Genomic DNA, 18,343 nt, shown 5'->3' with positions numbered 1-18,343 from the left:
TGAGTGGGGGGTCCTTGGGCAGACACCTCTGTCTGTCCCAAACAACTGTCTCGTTTGACCTGGGATGTGGTGGCTCTTTTGCCTGGAATTATCACTGAGCTCTTCACCACTCTGTAAAGCAAGACAAAGATCGTAGGGCATGAAATATTTCAGTCAGTAAAGTGGATGAGCAAATGCTTGGAATCACAGCACTGGGGAAATGGAGAGACAGATCCCTGGGTTCACTGAGTGGCCAGTCTAGACAAATTGGTGAGCCCCAGGCCAACAAAAGACCTTGTATTGAAACCAAGATGGACGATTCACTAAGAAGAGCCGACATTTGACCTGCCCACTCAAGTGCACACAGACACACACACACACATTTGTAACCCCATATGCACACACAGGACAGCTGTATGTCCTTGCACATACTTGCACATGTGTACCTGCATACACACAGAGAGGTACACATGTTTATGTTCATCTTCCCTGTATACCTACATATGCACGTGCACCTGAACATACACAAATAGTTTTGTACACACACACCGTTACTCAGACACACAGAGATCGCAGGTTATAAAATTGTCAGAGCTGTGGAGGCTGATGTAGCTATGATGAGTTCCCAGTCTGCACCTACACTGCATCTCCTGGATCTTTCAGTTCTGCATTGTGGAATGGGCTTTGTTTTAGTTACTTTTTGATTTCTGTGAAGAGACACCATGACTAAGGCAATTGATAAAAGGAAGCATTTAACTGGGGGCTTGCTTACAGTTTCAGAGGGTGAATCTATGACTGTTGTGGCAGAGAGCATGACAGGTAGGTGGGCATGGTAGGCATGGTGCTGGAAGAGTAGCTGAGAACTTACATCCGATTATCAAGCAGGAGGTTGGGGGAGGGAGACAGGGAGGGAGGGAGACACCTCCTGGCATGGGCTTTTGAAACCTTGAAGCCCACCCCCATGTCAGTCACACTTCTTTCAACAAGGCCACACCTTCAAATCCTTCCCAGAACAGTTCCACCAACAAGAGAAAAAACTTCTGAATGTATAAGTTTATGGGAGCCATTCTCATCCAAACCACCAAAGGCCTGTACTTACCTCAATGATTTGGTTCAGAGAAAAAAATGGGGAAATTTATATGAGTGTCCCCAGAATGGCCTCTCACACAGTAGGTACTTTTCTGGGTATAAGCCTTACTAGTCTTTCTAGCTTATATAAATGGATTGATGCTAGTGAGTACATACTCCTTACCACAAGCTGGGAGTTCTTCCATGCCACCTTCCCTATCTTGCTTTCTACCTGCCTCAGTGATAGATCTATGCCTAGGGTCTTGCCATCTATCATCCATTCACCTCTCAGTCTGTCCATCTCTACATCCACCCATCCATCCATCCATTCATCCATCTTTCCATTTCTCTTTCCCTCCCTCTATTTCTGCATCCATCCATCCATCCATCTCCATCTCTCCCTCCCTCCAATTTTTCATCCATCCATCTCTCCATTTATCCATTTCTTTAACCATCTCCACCTATCTATCCTCTTTTCAGTCTTTGTCTACCAGGTACAATAATAGGTGGTTAATTCTCCCCTGCTTAGCAGGTGGTTAGCAGGAAACCTCTTACCATAGGTTTCCAGTTCTGACCTGGAGCCTGGTTTGCTTTTTGTTTTGTTTTTGTTTGTTCATTTATTTGTTTGTTTTTAGACAGAGTTTCTCTATGTAGCCCTGGCTGTCCTAGAACTCTCTATGTAGACCAGGTTAGCCCCGAACCCATAGAGAACCTCCGGCCTCCACCAACTGAGTACTGGAATTAAAGGCATGTGCCACTTCACTACTCCCTGCTGGAGGCTTTGTCTTGCCTCACATAAGCATGCTGACAGCATCAAGTGAAGCTGGGTTCATTTCCTCATTTCTCAGTGTCGATCTCCATGCACTAGGGGTGGGGGTGAATCCGCGTCTCTCCAATGTAAAGTAAAAGGTTAGTCCTCCCCAGCCTTGTGAGCCTCAGGACTTGTTGTGAACCCTCTCCACTGCCCCCATTCGCACCCCCATCCCGCTGCAGTCCCTGTAGTGGTCCTGAGGCCCAGCCCCCAGGATTCTGTTTTGGGGCTTTGGGTAGCTCCCAGCGCAGGAGTGACCTTTTGTTCTGCACTGCGCAGGGGCTTTCTGTTCCTCATTGTTTAGTCCTGACTGAGATTGTGGCTTTTTTTTTCCCTCTGCCCAAGAGAATAAACAGGCCTGGAGGTAACTGAGGGAGGCGTGGGCCCCTTTTGCCAGCTGCTGTTGGTGGGGTCACACATAGCAACAGGAGAAAGCACCAGGGAGTTTATTCTTAGTGAAGTTGGGGACAAGGAGGCCCCCTTGTTCATGGGCGGATCAATGAGACAGTCCAACTTGGCTGAGGCAAGGCCCTTTCCCATCAGGCCCTCTGTGTCTGGAAGGAAGTTGTTTCTAGCCAAAACAGTGTGTTTCTCTGGACCACTAGAAGCTGCCCAGGCCACAGATCAGTTACCACCACGCAGAGGATAAACCCCAGGGCTGGCAGGAAGAGCATTCCCATGAGATGCACCCCTGTGTGTGGAGCCAGAGGCTGCTGTTTGAGGAAGTAGAAGGGGCAAAGAGAAGGTTCTTAGTTAATGAGACAAATAGTTTCCCCCAGAAGGCTAGTCTGGGAGTTTTGTTGGGGACACTCAGGTCTTCTGTGTCAGTTAGCATTCTGTGGAGTGATAGATACAAATGAGCTATGACACTGATTTCTGGGGTTCAAGGCTCCCCTAATTTTGCTGTGTATGCCCTCCTCACTCCCTTTTCCCAACTTATTTTTTTTTCTTTTTTTTTAGTGTGGGGGGGGTGTTGAAACAGGGTTTCTCTGTATAGCCCTGGCTGCCCTGGAACTCACTCTGTAGACCAGGTTGGCCTTGAACTGAGAAATCCACCTTCCTCTGCCTCCCAAGTGCTGGGATTAAAGCCATGTGCCATCACTGCCTGCCTATCTTACTTTCTCCATGGGATGGAATAATCAGACCACACCGAGTACAGCAGAGGAGTCTCTAATCCCCATGAAGAGTTCTTTCTGATTTCTCCTTTACCCTTTATGAGCAGTATTACTCCCTAACCCAGACACTCCTCCTCTTAGATGTGAAAGGGTCAGTCAGCCATTTATGTACCATCGACCTTGAGCACAGCCAGTAAGGCCCCAAACAGTGTGGAACACCCTCATAGTATGTGCTCACACCCAACTGATTGTTTTGTCATGAAATGAAAGGGGGAAAATGCTAGGATAGTGTGTGCAGGAATGTGCGCATGTACTTGGGTGTGTGTGCAACTGTCCAGAGGGAGCTCCAGTGGCTTTTTTAGGCTGGGTTCTGTGGGTTCTGGTCCCTCAACCAGCTGTCTGCATGACCTTCCTGAAAATGATTGCCCTGGAGGGGGAACTCAGAGATAGGCCAGGAGAGCAGATGCATCTATGTTCAAGTTTCTTGGTCTTAGTGCCCAGGGGGAGGACCTCGCCTCAAGGAAATGACATCAGGATTATTACTTTACTCAGGGTAGCAACTGTTTATTACTCTTTTCCGTCTGGCTCTGGATAGGATAGCTCACACTGCAGCCTCACATGGGCCCCTGCCTGGGGTTGCTGGGTGAGCATGAAGACAAGGCAGGGGGCGCTGCACTGGGTTGTGTATCCAGGGCATGGTGTGGGCAGTCACCTGAAGAGGGAAGCACTCTAAAGGCATGTGTGTGTGAACTTTAGCCAGAGGAGCATGAGGCAGCTAGGGTACTGTGGCAGGTCCCAAAGGGCCAAAGACTGTCCACAGCACGGAATCCTAGTCCCTGGAGTCATGGCTTCTGGTGGCTTTCAGCTGTTGTCACTGAGTGGCTGAGCAAAGAAAGACATGGTAGGCTCAGAGGTCACTCAGTGCACAGCGCTAGGCAAGGTAAGAGTGATGCTTTCCAGACACAGCTGGGGATGGGAAGGGGGAAGACAGAAGGCAGAGTCACTGCCCACAGATCACGGGAGTTTGTGCAGTCTATACAGACCAAATGAGCCTAGTAGTAAGGTGGGCATGCTCTCTGATTGGCTTGTTTACAGCTGCTTTTCAGAGACTGATCCGTGCTGTCGCTGTGCTGATTGTTGGATATCTTACGTATCTCGCTTGCTCCCATGGAATTGAGTCAGGAACACTTGACTATGACCATACAGCTGCTGGATGGAAGAATAAGAAAAGAGAATCATGCCTCTCTAAGAAACCTTTATCTGAGGAGTCAAGGGATGGATGCATCAGGGTTATTGGTTTAATAAACATTCATTGAGCTCCTGTTGACCACATGATGGCAGCTGCTGGTACAATGAAGAATTGCGAACCAGCCCTCAACTTTAACCTAGAACCACCTCCTTGCCATTTCCAGGTGATGTCAGCAGGAGCTGCAAGGACGTAGGGTGTGTGTTCACACCCTCTTTGCTTTTGTAGCTCCACTCCCATGTTTGCTCATTTCATGTTCACATTTATGCAGAAGTGGCTAATTCATGCTTCTCCCCAAAAGCTCAGATTGCCATTCCATCTTTTGGAAGGAAGGCTGGGGCTTAGGCAGGTTTTCAGGCTACTGGGATAGACCCAGTGGTGACAGTTGCTACTGCTGCTGTACACTTCCGATATCTGAGAACCACTGGAGATCTAAGGGAGGGGCCTGTGTTTCTCACAGTTGGTTCTGTGCCACATTGGGTGCTGTTTTCTTTGTCTCTCCTCCCCATCTGTCTACCGCACGCCTTTAATCCCAGTACTTGGGAGGCAGAGGCAGGAGGATTTCTGAGTTCAAGGCCAGCCTGATCTACAGAGTGAGTTCCAGGACAGGCAGGGCTACACAGAGAAACCCTGTCTCAAAGAACCAAAAAAAAAAAAAAAGTGAGTGTGCCTGAGTATATGTATGTGAACCACATGCATGCTGGAGTATGCAGAAGTTAGAAGGGAGAGTCAGATCCCCTGGAACTGGAGTTACAGGCAGTTGGTAAACTGCCATGTTGGTGCTGGGAACTGAACCCAAGTCCTGTCCAAGAGTAATAAGTGCTCTTAACCACGGAGCTATCTCTGGAGCTCCTCCTGCTCATCACTTCCTGCTTTTCTGGTCTCTCCCTGGAAGTGCTTGGCATAGCCATTGAAATCATGGCCAAGCGAGGCAGACAGGACCCAGGCTCAAATCTCTGTCACTGCCTTAGGTGGGTAACCTGTGCTTTTTATGCCTCTGTTTCCTTTCTATACAATGGCCAGAGTCCATCTTGGCTGGTTGCTAGAGAACTGAATGCAATAATACACCCATCTCAGGTCCAGGGTTTAGAAGCAGAGCCCGAAGCATGGCTTCTTATAACAGGAGAAGGCTCTCAGGCAAGAGGGTGGGGTGGCAGGATGTGGCAGCAGGGTCACATGTTTGCCAGCCAAAACCTATGAGTGTTGGTCTTGGTTTGAGGCCAAGGTATTACCTTTTAGTTGGAGACTTGTCAGCCAGTGCTGAGGCTCTTCTTCTGGCAGGGGAGTCTGAGCATGACTAGGAAACCTCACCGGTCCAAACCTTCCGAGCCCATAGGTGTAAGGCGGCACTGGTGTGAGGAGGTGCACAGGTTTGTTTCCATCCTGTGTTAACTTCCTGAGGCATCTCTGCCATGGCGTGTGTCCGAAGCTAGGGTCTAGAGGTGACTCTGCCACTGTCTCTGCCCTCTGCGTCATAGGTGGGAGCATGGGAACATGTATGTGTATGTACACCTGTATGGATGTGAGTGCAAAGACGTGCCGCCGTGCCATTTCAGAACAATGACATGAAGGTCAGGAGGGGCCGTGTCTTTGTTCAGAGAGAAGCCAGAGGAGGAAGAGCCTACATTAGGACCAAGAGAGTGGAGGGTACTTTTGGGAGAAGGAAGACCTCAGCCAGAAGGGCAGAGGGACAGATGGGCAGACATCCTAAAACGAGCAGCGTTGTGTGGAGGTCTTCGTCATAGTGAACTAAGCCACTGTCTTAAAAAAAACTATATCTTCTCAGAGCCTTGCTGGGTCTCACTCAGCAGGAGGGAAGCCCTAAAGAAATCCACTCCCTGGCCCATCAACCTGCAGACACAAGCATGCCCTGCTGAAAAGGGAGGCCAAGAAGGGGAAAAACCTGGATTCTACTTTCTCAAGCCTTCCTCATCCTCCAATGCCAGAACCCATCCATGAGGCCTGGTGATGGGTATGCTGGATCCCAGAGTCATGCTGATGGCTGCCTCCCTTGTTCCCTTCCAGGTCGTCATGACACCCTACAAGCCAGAACCTGGGAACGAGTGCCAGACCCCACAGGAATATTTTGACAGGAAGGCTGAGATGTGCTGTGCTAAGTGTCCACCTGGTGAGAGGCAGCTGCTGGGGCTTTGGAAGGTGGTGCCCTGAGGGAATGCTTGTCCAGGAATGAGCGCCTTAAATCCTCACAGGGATGCTTCTAGGGACATGCATGCTAGAGCTCATGGTTCATCTTGCCCTGGGCTCTTGCGTGTGCTGTGCCCTCCCCTGAGCACACTTCCCAGTTCCTTCTCTTGGTTAATGCCTACCTACATTTTGACCCAGTCCCCTTATCCAGGAAGCCTCCTCAATACTGCAACGATGTCCTAGTCCTTCTCATAGCCCCACTGTGTGCTATGTCTACTTCTCTAGAGTAGTGACTGTAGCTTGGTCCGTGTGGAATTCCCAGCACATGATCGGCCTATATTGATGTCCTGCACAGAATGATCAAGTAAATGAATGTACGTCCATATCATAGATGGAGGATCTGAGCTCTGGCCCCATTGGGGAGGACTGAGTAGCTGGCCCCCAGTGCTGAGTAGCCAATCAAGTGTATGCATTCATTTAAGTTGTATTTATAATGCACCTACTCTGTGCTCAATCTGCTGGGACTGTAGCAGAATGCAGGGCAGACATTCCTCATCCCCCCCCCCATGGAATCTATATTTCTTTTTTTAAAGTAAGATTTACTTATTTTTACTTTTACACTATTGCTGTTTTGCCTGCATGTATGTCTGTGCACCACACTTCATGCAAGTGCCCTTGGAGCTCAGGAGAGGGCATTCCATTCTTGGAACTGACAGCACAGACGGTTGTTAGTCATTTACGTGGGTGCTGAGAATCAACCTAGTCCTCCGGAAGAGCAGCCAGTGCTCTTAACTGCTGAGCCATCTCTCCAGACCCAACTTGGCTTTCTAACAGAGGACACTCTTAACTGCTGAGCCATCTCTCCAGCCCCAACTCTGCTTTCTAACAGAGGACAGACAAATTACCTAAGAGATATATGGTGCTGTCTGCACACAGGAGACATCACAGTTGGATGGAAAGAAGACTATACAGGGCTGATGGAGACAGAGAAGGATGGGCGCTTGAGATGAGGTTGGGTAGTCCAGGAAGGTCCCCCTGAGCCCTGTAAAGGGGACAGAGGAAAGCCACACAAACACGGGATACAGCAGGCCAGAAAATAAGTGCAAATCCCTAAAGCAGGAGCCTGTTTCATGAGTTCAAAGAACCTTGAGGCTGGAGTTTGTTGCCCAGACTAAAAGAGTGTGATGGGAGATATAGGTGAAGGGATGAGGGCTGGTGAGATGGCTCGGTGTGTAAAGGCACTTGCTGTGCAAGCCTGGGGACCTGAACCAATGGTGGGTGGAGAAAACAGATTATACACACATATACACACACCACCACCACCACCACCACCACCATCAATGTAATAGTATCCATATGATTAAGCAAGATGAACAGGGTCACCATGAAGAATTCAGATTTCATTTACTGGAGGGTTTGAGTCATGTGCTTGAAACCCAGTAGGCAGGACCACAGGGACATGTGTACATGTCATCCTCCACAGTCACAGCCAGGGGACAGTGGCTTTTCTATTGACCAACAGAGTGTCTTTAAGAAGTTACATGCTTAAAATAACAGGAACAGGGGAGAGGAGCTGGGTCCAGAAGAGAAAACAAACACCTTAAAGGTTTGCCCTGTTATTCTTCCATCCTCCAGGCTTTTAGGAACCCCATGCCCTACCAGATGTGACACCCTTATAGCCACTTATACTTCATACACTGGGACAGAGAATTTTAACCATCAAGAAGACAGGAGCTGGCAAACCGATTCTCCCTAAAGTATTCTTGACCGATAAGAGGTTTTTTTGAGTGGTGTGTTTCAACTACCTGGAGAGAGCAAAAGGAAGATATGTTCAGAGGTAGAGAGATGGCCAGGGCCATCTCAGAGGCTTCCTCGAAAGGGTTTTCTGCTGAGACCTCTTGCCCTTGCTTCCTCAGGCCAGTATGTGAAACACTTCTGCAACGAGACCTCAGACACCGTGTGTGCGGACTGTGAGGCGAGCATGTATACCCAGGTGTGGAACCAGTTACGCACATGCCTGAGCTGCAGCTCTTCCTGTAACGCTGGTGAGTGGCCCAAGCGGTGTGGTTCTAACATCTTCCCTGGTCACTCGCCCTCCAGCAAGTAAGGTGGACGGGGTTACCCTGGGCCAGTTGTCTTCATCTTCCAGGACGTGAGTTGCAGGAGACTGCTCTTTACAACTTGTATGTATTTATGTAATTGGAACCTGGGACTTCATGCATGTAATGCAAACACTTTTTAAAAGAGCTACATCAATCCCCAGATCTTTTTTTTTTAAGTTGAGGATGTACTTATTTATTTATTTACTTACTTATTTTGGTTTTTCAAGACAGTATTTCTCTGTGTAGCCTTGGCTGTCCTGGAACTCACTCTGTAGACCAGGTTGGCCTTGAACTGAGAGATCCCAAGTGCTGGGACTAAAGGCATATACTACCACTGCCGAACAAAATTTATTTATTCTTATTGTATGTGTATGGGTATTTTTACTGGCATGTAGTCAGGATCTATTTTTTTGTTTGTTTGTTTGGTTGGTTGGTTTTTGTTGTTGTTGTTTTATTTGTTTGGTTTTGGTTTTTATAAGATATTTTTTGTGTGTGTGTGTGTGTATAATCTTGACTGTTCTGAAACTAAACTAGCTCTGTAGACCAGGCTGGCCTCGAACTCATAGAGCTCCAAGTGCCTCTACCTCCTGAATGCTGGGATTAGAGATGTGTGCCACCACTGCTTGACTGTTTGTTTGTTTGAGATGGGTTTTTTGCTAAGTTGCCCAGGTTGGCCTAGAACTTTCTATAAGGCCCAGGGTAACTGCAAACTTACAATCATCCTTCTGACTTAGCTTCCCCAGTGTTGAGATTACAAATGCACGACACCTTGCCTGGACAGTTCCAGATGACATTTTCCTTCTAGATCCCACCAAATCTTCATTTGGCCCCTCAGGTGGGTGGTGGGGGAAGTGAGGTCAGAACTGAGGATGTAGAGTCTAGAGAAACAGATGTGTATATTCTCTCTGTGATGGAGTCCAGAGTGCAGACAACAGCCCGAGAGGCAAGCTTGCCAAGGGTCCTTTGGGCCCGTGCGGAGGGCCCTACCAGCTCTGGCAGGAAGGGCAGAACGAGTGAGTGGAGGTAGAGATGACCCTGGCTGTCTTTCCCTCCTCAGACCAGGTGGAGACCCGAGGCTGCACTAAACAGCAGAACCGAATGTGTGCTTGCAAAGCTGACAGGTACTGCGCCTTGAAAACCCATTCTGGCAGCTGTCGCCAGTGCATGAAGCTGAGCAAGTGCCCCCCTGGCTTCGGAGTGGCCAGTTCAAGTAAGGCTCCCTCTTCCTCTCCCTGAGATGTCACAGGCACCTACCTTCTAAGCCTTACCTTGAAACTCTCAAGTGGCTACTACATGCCTTACGTGTCTCCTGGCACCCCTGGTTGCACTAAGTCCTAAGCTGGTAGGAAATCAGGTAGGACAGGAAGGTAACCCTGGAGAGCAGGTCCATGTACATGTATGGTCATGTGTGTACATGCATGCGTGTGTGTGTGTGTGTGTGTGTGTGTGTGTATGTGTATTTTAAGGAAGAGAATTACACATAGGCCTTCCTTGTGGCCCCTCTGCTGAGAGACTCCCCATCTGGCTGCATGAAGTATTCATATCATTGACAAGCTCTGGATTTTCTCTTCAAGGAGCCTCAAATGGAAACGTGGTATGCAATGCTTGTGCCCCAGGGACGTTCTCTGACACCACATCATCCACAGATGTGTGCAGGCCCCACCGCACGTGAGTGTTGATTTCCTGGCTTCTAAAGGAGCAGGGATGGTGACCGCCCCCGCCCCCCAGGGTGACTGGGTCCCAGGATACAGGACAGCTTGTCACTCTTTGTCTCTGAGGTTGGGTTCTGGGACAGACAATGGTGATGTGAGCAGGAGCCTGACACGGAGGCAAAACTGGACAGAGTGACACTGGGTGGAAGCTGGGGAGTATGTGAGGTGGTACTGCTAAGAAGCTCGTACTCAGCCGGGTGGTGGTGGCACACGCCTTTAATCCAGCACTTGGGAGGCAGAGGCAGGCCGATTTCTGAGTTCGGGGCTAGCCTGGTCTACAGAGTGAGTTCCAGGACAGCCAGGGCTACACAGAGAAACCCTGTCTCGAACCACCCCCCCCCCCAAAAAAAAAGAAAAAAGGAAAAAAAAAAAAAGAAGCTCATACTTGTTGCTTGGCTGTCGGGATCCTTGTCCTCAGCCTGGCTCCCTGGAATTCTGTGCTCTCCTGTCTTCTGTGGTCTCCTGATTACAATCTTCCTCCCTCAGCTGCAGCATCCTGGCTATTCCCGGAAATGCAAGCACAGACGCAGTCTGTGCCCCCGAGTCCCCAACTCTAAGTGCCATACCAAGGACACTCTACATATCTCAGCCAGAGCCCACAGGATCCCAGCCACCGGATCAAGAGCCAGGGCCCAGCCAAACCCCAAGCATACTTATGTCCTTGGGTTCAACCCCCAACATTGAACAAAGCACCAAGAATGGCATCTCTCTTCCAATTGGTAAGTTCCCAGTCTCAAGAGTGAGCCAGGCAGGCTTGGAAGTGCACAGTCTGAGCTACTGGGGAGGCTGAGACAGAAGAATTGCAAGTTCAAGGCCAACCTGGGCTATAGAATGAGTCTGAGGTCAATCTGGGCAATTTAGTCAGACCCGGTCGGTCTCAAAATAGTACTTTTAATGGGAGCTGAGGGTGTAGCCCATTGATAGAGTGCTTGACTAGCTTGGGGTTAAATCCTCAACAAAAGATAAATTGTAATATAAAAGGGATGCACTTTCTCTCCCGCCACCCTCTTGCTTCTGGAATCTTCGCTTTGGGTGGACCTGGGAACCGCGTCTCTTTCTTTCAGAGCAGATGCAAGTGTAGAGGAGTTGGGTCTCCAAAGATGTGATATTGTCATAAGGAATCCCTGGGTGGCATGAATATGAACATAGATTCTGGTTGCTAGTTCTGTTGAACCCATTTGGCTCACGAGAGTATGGACTGCTGGTATCTCTGGCTTCCCTCTGGGGTTAGGATGGCACCAAGCCCAAGGCACTACACTGTAGCCCTCTGGCGGCATGTGGTTCGCAGATGTGATCTTTGGTTTGACCCTGAATCTGAGGACCTAAGGCTGGACTTCATCTCAGCACCAGCGCCAGCCACCCTGGCACCTTTGTTTCTGAGTACCCTGCCATCTTCCTAGGTCTGATTGTTGGAGTGACGGCTCTGAGTCTGCTGATGTTAGGACTGGTGAACTGCTTCATCCTGGTGCAGAGGAAAAGTAAGGTTCTTGGTCCCTTCCTGTTTCCAGCCCCGCACCCTACCCCAACACTTAGTCGGTGCCTTGGATGGCAGGCCTGGTACAGAGCTCCTCACTATCATAGACTCAAGCGGATCTGGAGACTGTAACCTCTTGTTCTCCAGGAACTTAGAGCCTGGTGTAGAAGGTACATACTCTAACCTGGCTACCAGAAGGGAGTGTCGAGGCTATCCCAGGGGATCGAAGTTCAGGATTTTTATACAGGAAGCCTGGGGTCTCTAGGATGCTGTGAGCTGGCCTGGGTCTCAGTGGGTGGAGTATGGTTGCGGCAGGGCTACAGCACAGGCTGGACCGGGGGAAGGCTGAGGCAAGGGATAGTGGCTGAAGGTAGGATGGGTTCATCTGTTGACCTTACATGGCAGGCAGCTACTCCCTGGGCTGGGTCCACTTTACTGGCTCTACCCTAGCCGTGCTGTGCCCATTAAGATAGATGTTCTAAAGAAGTTCTGCCTCTGACTTGTTCCTCTCTCTTCATTGTAGAGAAGCCCTCCTGCCTACAAAGAGAAGCCAAGGTGGTGAGTATCCCTCTGCCCTCCTCCTCCTCCTCCTCCTCCTCCTCCTCCTCCTCCTCCTCCTCCTCCTCTTCCAGGTTCCTTTTCTAGGGCACTATAAGCGACATCATATAAGCAAGATTGAATGGGTATGGTGGTGCATACCTGTAATCCCAATAGTTGGGGACAGGTAGAGGCTGCAGGATCAGAAATGTAAATACTCCCTCAGAGCCGCCTGATGTTTAGCTACATTCCAGTTGGGAAGAAACAGGCAAAGTCTCCCCTAGCTGGGCATAGCCAGGCTCTTTCTCTGGGCTATATCCATCTCCTCACTGGTCCTGAGTAAGGCACCTTGGTTCCTCATTATATAGACGAGGAAACATAGGCTTTCAAGGGTGCTACAGTCACCCTTGAAAGGTTGTGTGTCCTGGTGGTCAAACCCTCTGGGCATGTGGATTTGGCGGGTACATCCAAAACTGCCTCAGGCTGGCCTCTCTTAGCAGGGATTGCTTGCCAAGATTGGTCACCAGGATTCGGAGAACCTAGATGCCACCCTTTGTGGCATCAGCTGCCCTGTCAGCTGCCTGCCTCAGGGCCCACTTGGGAGCCCAGTAGATGGTATCTTCATGTACTAGAGTGAGGAGGCTGTCAGACAGGAGCAGCAGTGACTCAGCTCCTACTCCGGGGACTGGGGAAAGTGGGGTTACTTAGAGAAAAAGCACGTGAATTCATCCACACCTCCCCCAGCCATGCACATGCCTCATGTTTAGTCACCAGCAGTTCCTGGTGGTGGGGGAGGAAGGACATGCCAGCACTCTCTGAGGGCTTACAGACTCTTCCAGCCTGGCTGGGATACACTGTGAGGTTATTGCTCCCAACTCTGGAGTCTGGGATACATAGCTCAGACACTCTTTAAGTAATTGTCCTGTGTCCTAGCTGTGTCCTAGGCACAGCTGATGGCTGTGGCCTGGAATACAAACTTAGGACTCTATCTCAGTACCTAGCATACAATTACTGTGCGTCTCTTAGGTGTGCCCACATGAGCCTACACATAGAGACACCCTTAGCTCAGAGGCCTACAGAAGCCAGCCAAGCTTCTGCCGGTCCCAGCTCCATACAACAGGACCAGACCCAGAACCATAGGAGCTATCAGGCAAGCTGAAGGTTTTGGTGCTCACTCAGTGGGGTCCCAGCCAGTCACATGACTCTGATAGTGTCTGTACCTGCACATTGTAGATTGTGGCTTTGAAGAAGCTAGCTGTGACCTTTGGGGAGGAGGGGAAGATTGTGCTCTGTCTGGCTATAGCCACAAGCAGAAAGGGGGAGGCCCAGACAGAAAAGCTCCTTCTCTAGGGCTGGTGTGGTGTGACATTTACGAGTGCCTCTGCAGAGGTATGGGGTAAGGCCGGAGCCAAGGTCAGACTGTGAATTCAGAATGTTTTCCATTCCTTCCAGACTGGGTACTTAGCTGGCAGGACCCCAGGGGAGGCAGGAGGATGCAGTGGGCATGTTCCCACATCCTAGACTGGGCTTGCTTACTGTGGCCGTCAGCCTACTCTGTAATTCTGAGCTCTGGATTCGACTTCTGTGGGCTCTCGTGGCCTCGTGGGGACAGCTTGTATAAGATAATTCCAGTCCAGAGTCAGAAACTGTGAACTGGGCAGGAAACAAGGCCTCAAGGCCACGTGTCATGACATACCTGGGCATCTAAGAAGCCAAAGCCACAGTGGGCAGGGCCTGGAGATGGAGGTTTCAGTGAGTCTCTAGAGAGCACCAGCCACAGGAAGGATAGCCCAACTACTGCTTCGCCTTAGACTACACCTGGCATTGTGCCTCCCTGGGAAAGTGTGGCCACTTTTCTAGCTGCTGTTGACAGACAATGGCCTTGGAATAGTCCTTTTTAGATGTTCTTAGCATAAGTTGCTATGGACAGGGAATGTGTCTTAAGCCTCTAGAGCTGAACCCCAGACACCCAGAATAGGCACTGTGAGTTTTAGCTCAACTGCACTGCATCCAAACCATGGCCTCAGGCATAAATTCTGTTTCCACATCTACAGAGCTAGGATGGCACTAGGCTAGCCTGAGTGTCTCGAAGAGCTAAGACAGATGTGACTGAGGCACAGTATTTGGCACTAGGTACTTATGTCATGTACAGAGTGAGGAGCCACAGAGAAGCCACAGAACATCATCTGGGTGAGCCGTGGGAAGGGGCAGATGAGAAAGACCAGTGAGGAATCCTGTGAGTGGCCCTGAGGGAAGGGCCCCATGAGCTGGGGTGACTCACTGAGCAGAAGGAGTGAAGAGTAAAGGTGTTGAGCTCTGAGGACCAAGTCTGGCCTCTAGGACAGTTACTCTGATCCGCCCACTATCAGGAAGCCCGCCCTTTGCAAAACACAGATAGATGGCAGCTCGGATATATCAAACTTGTTTATTTATGAACACTAAAACTTGCACTTTAGGTTTGAGGCACTTTGTATTTTAGACAAGGACTTATGTAGCCTGTATTGACCCTGAACACTAACTGAGGATGGCTTTGAATTTATGATCTTCCTTCCCTCAACCTCCCCAGTGCTGGGACTACTACATACACCACCAAGCCCTGTTTATGTGATTCGGGGGACTGAACCCCTGAGCTCTAGACAGTCTTTAGTCCCTTCTGTTTTTGCAGAAAACATGAGTTCAGTTCTCAGCACCCACATCGGATGGCAGCCATCAGTTCCAGGGGATCTCATGTCCCTCTCTGTCCTCCAAAGACATCTGCGCACTCATGTACCTACCCACACTAAGACACAAATGTATACACACAATTAAAAATAAAAACCAAGATTTTAAAAAGCGTGCACGCGAGAGAAATATTACTGTCTCAAAAAAAAAAATGTTGGACCATTTAAAAACATGAAGATCATTACTGGCTGGCTGACTATACCAACTTGTGCAGGGTACCTATGTCAAATTCTTTTTGTTGTTGTTATTGTTGTTTTTCAAGACAGGGTTTCTCTGTGAAGTCCTGGCTGTTCTGGAACTTTCTCTCAGACTAGGTTGGCCTTGAACTCAGAGAGAACTGCCTGCTGCTGCCTCCCGAGTGCATGCTGGGATTAAAGGTGTGCACCATCACACCCATCACACCCAGCCCCTACCAAATTCTTATAAGCAGTATCCTGTGTAGGGCTCACAGCCACTACTATTGTTGAAATTCCCAGCTGTTTAGTTTTGACAGGAACCTAAGGACATAAGCTACAATTCTTCCTTTAGACATAGAAACATGGAGGCCCAGAGAGGTTAGGCAACTTTTTCAAGGTCATATAGGCAGTGAGTGGTAGAGTTAGGAACTTTAGACTCAGGTGTTTGGTTCAGAACCCATCTCTTAGCGGCCGGGCCGGTGACACATCTCCCTGAGCTCTAGAAAGTCACTTTTTCCATTTCCTTATGTGGACTGAGATTGAAAACCTTTGGTGCCTTGGGTGGAAACGTGTGGCGTGGGCAGAAATGTGTAAGCTGTGGAGTGTGGGTGACAGGGGGAGACTAGGAGAGCAGAGGCACTGGCCTATGGATTAATATTCTCCCTTTTCCTCCCAGCCTCATCTGCCTGATGAGAAATCCCAGGATGCAGTAGGCCTTGAGCAGCAGCACCTGTTGACCACAGCACCCAGTTCCAGCAGCAGCTCCCTGGAGAGCTCGGCCAGTGCTGGGGACAGGAGGCCTCCTGCTGGGGCTCATCCCCAAGCTAGAGTCAAGGCGGAAGCCCAAGGGTCTCAGGAGGCCTGTGCCAGCTCCAGGAGTTCAGGTGAGAGGCTGGCTCCCTTCTGCTCTGTGCAGATGATAGCTGGCCCTCTACCCAAGAGGGAAATGCCTTTAACACTTGGCGGCCGTGATAACTGACAGAGTGGCTCTGATCTGCTGCGCAGTGTTCTAGTTCTGGGAGAGGATTCTAGTTCTGAAAAAGGTCCAGTCTCACAGTGCTAAGCACAGCTTCCACAGAATGCGTGCATCCTGTTCCCACCAACCTCGAGTTGCAAGACCTTGAATCAGACTCCTGTAGGTAAAGTCAGGTTCATGTGTATCCCTTGCCTACTCTTTGCTGGTGTCCTGGAGCTGCCCTGTGGAGCCGGAGCCGCCCTTAGCTGCTCCTGGCTGACTTCCTAGCCCCGGCTCATGTACAGTCCAGCCACTTTAGATATCTGGGTTCAGCGCCACCTGTGTTGGCCATCTCACTAGCTCATTCTTCTGCAGACAATCCTGCTTTGTCTTTCAAGTCCCCCATATCAGGTGGGGAGTAAACCTGAACCCCTACATCTTGTCATCCCTGGATGGCTTGGCCTTTGTTCATGGATTCCCGAGCTCAGGCCTCCTTTCCACAGGATTATCTGTCTTCTGCCTTCAGTGGCCTGCATGATCCCCCAAAGCCACATTCTGCTTACATCCCGCACTGGTTTGGCTAGATTGTTTTTGAGACAAGGTTTCTCTGTGTAGCCTAGGCTGTCCTGGAACTTGCTTTGTAGACCAAGCCGACCTTGAACTCAGAGCTCCATCTGCCTTTGCCTCCCCAGTACTAGGATTAAAGGCATGTGCCACTATCCCTGATTGACCTGTCCGTTTTTATAAGCGACTGCTTCCTAGGGCGCTGTGATACACCAGTCTTTGTCCAGGATACCAAGTGTGCCTATCAACACTAAGAGATAGTTACCATTACGACCCCATTTTCCAGATGAGGGAATTGAGGTCCAGGACACCTTGTTAAGAGGACACAGCTAGTGTACCCAAGCTCCAGGCGTCAGCTCTATACTGTGAGCTTCAGAGCCCTGGAACTGGGAGATGAATGAAACAGTTCCTTCGGGGTTCTTTAAAAATATTTTGTGTATGGGTATTTTACCTGCATGCATGTCTGTGTACTATAGGCGTGCATGGTGTCTGTAGAGGCCAAAAGAGGGTGTCAGATCTCCTGGAACTGGAGTTATAGATGGTTGTGAAGTGTCATATGGATGTTGGGAATCTAATCCAACTCCTCTGAAAGAGCAACAAGTGTTCTTCGCTGCTGAGCCACCTCTCCAGCCCCTATTCTCCTGGGGTTTTGCTCACTGTAACTCGCTGACGATGGTCACTTTGGGTCAAAGGCATGATGTGTGACCCTGTTGCATTTACTCAGTCTGCATCTTACCCTACATATAATCTATGACAGAGACACTATTGGTATCTCCTGTGCCTACACTGGAGTCAGTCCCCTGTGGGTTTCCCAAGATCCCTGAGATTTCCTTTGGTTTGTTTTGAGTGGAAAGGTCTAGACTATAGGCCTTTGTCCCTCTCTCCCAGCAGCACTGGCTACTGAAGTAATAGGAAATAAACATGAACATGTTTTGTGTATTTGCCATGGGAGCCCAGCCTCACCAGCACATGGTGACTTGTCAGGGCCCCTCACCTCTGAGGATTCCCTGACCTGGCCTGGAACAGAACAGGTTCCTCTCAACATCTGTGTTTTTTGTTTTTTTTTTTTTTCAAGACAGGGTTTCTCTGTATAGCCCTGGCTATCCTGGAACTCACTCTGTAAACCAGCTGGCCTTGAACTCAGAAATCCACCTGCCCCTGCCTCCCAAGCACTGGGATTAAAGGCGTGTGCCACCACCATCCAGCTCAACATTTGTTGAGTGAATACATGTGCTCTATATAGAAACATGAATTAATCTTTCATGGCTTCCCTCCTCCCATGGTGCTCCACTATGGCTTCTTCCTTGGTCCCTGAGGATGTCTATCCCCTGTCTCCTCTGACCTCTGTCCCCTCCTCTTTCTTCTCCCAGGTGTTCTGTACATCTCCTCCTCTCCCATTGACATCTCCCTCTACCATGGGAGCCTGTAAACCCCAGAAGTGTGCCCCACTCACCACCACAATGTTTTGTTCGTGACATACAAAGGTCATGGTGACTTCAAATGACATTTGGGTGCTGTTGAGGCCTACGGTATAGGTTTCTTTGTGGTCCCTTGATTCTAGTTCTCCCTCTGCTTGATATATTTGGGGCTGCTCTGAATAGACTGGTTGGCTCTGTCCTAACCCAAGCTCCCTTGAGTCCCAATTTCCAAAACGCAGGAGCCAGGATGAGTAGATGGCTGCCACTGCTATGGGCCCCAGCAGGAGCCAGGATGAGTAGATGGCTGCCACTGCTATGGG

The 18,343-nt window shown here is 49.6% G+C and overlaps 1 protein-coding gene across 2 annotated transcripts in view; it reads left to right on the top strand.

Moving 5' to 3' along the window:
* The window catches only part of Tnfrsf1b (TNF receptor superfamily member 1B), a 34,545-nt gene that overhangs the window by 12,278 nt on the left and 3,924 nt on the right, over positions 1–18,343 (top strand). For both annotated transcript variants that reach the window (XM_031379410.1, XM_031379409.1), the window contains exons 2-9: positions 6,245–6,347; positions 8,281–8,409; positions 9,524–9,676; positions 10,041–10,134; positions 10,665–10,897; positions 11,579–11,656; positions 12,176–12,210; positions 15,763–15,970. In XM_031379410.1, the coding sequence (XP_031235270.1) occupies positions 6,251–6,347; positions 8,281–8,409; positions 9,524–9,676; positions 10,041–10,134; positions 10,665–10,897; positions 11,579–11,656; positions 12,176–12,210; positions 15,763–15,970 (1,027 nt within the window). In that variant the 5' untranslated portion in view covers positions 6,245–6,250. The remainder of the gene's footprint in view (positions 1–6,244; positions 6,348–8,280; positions 8,410–9,523; positions 9,677–10,040; positions 10,135–10,664; positions 10,898–11,578; positions 11,657–12,175; positions 12,211–15,762; positions 15,971–18,343) is intronic.

This window comes from Mastomys coucha, unplaced genomic scaffold, assembly GCF_008632895.1.
Source record: "Mastomys coucha isolate ucsf_1 unplaced genomic scaffold, UCSF_Mcou_1 pScaffold18, whole genome shotgun sequence".
NCBI classification, from domain to species: domain Eukaryota; kingdom Metazoa; phylum Chordata; class Mammalia; order Rodentia; family Muridae; genus Mastomys; species Mastomys coucha.
This window is presented reverse-complemented; position numbering and strand designations above follow the sequence as displayed.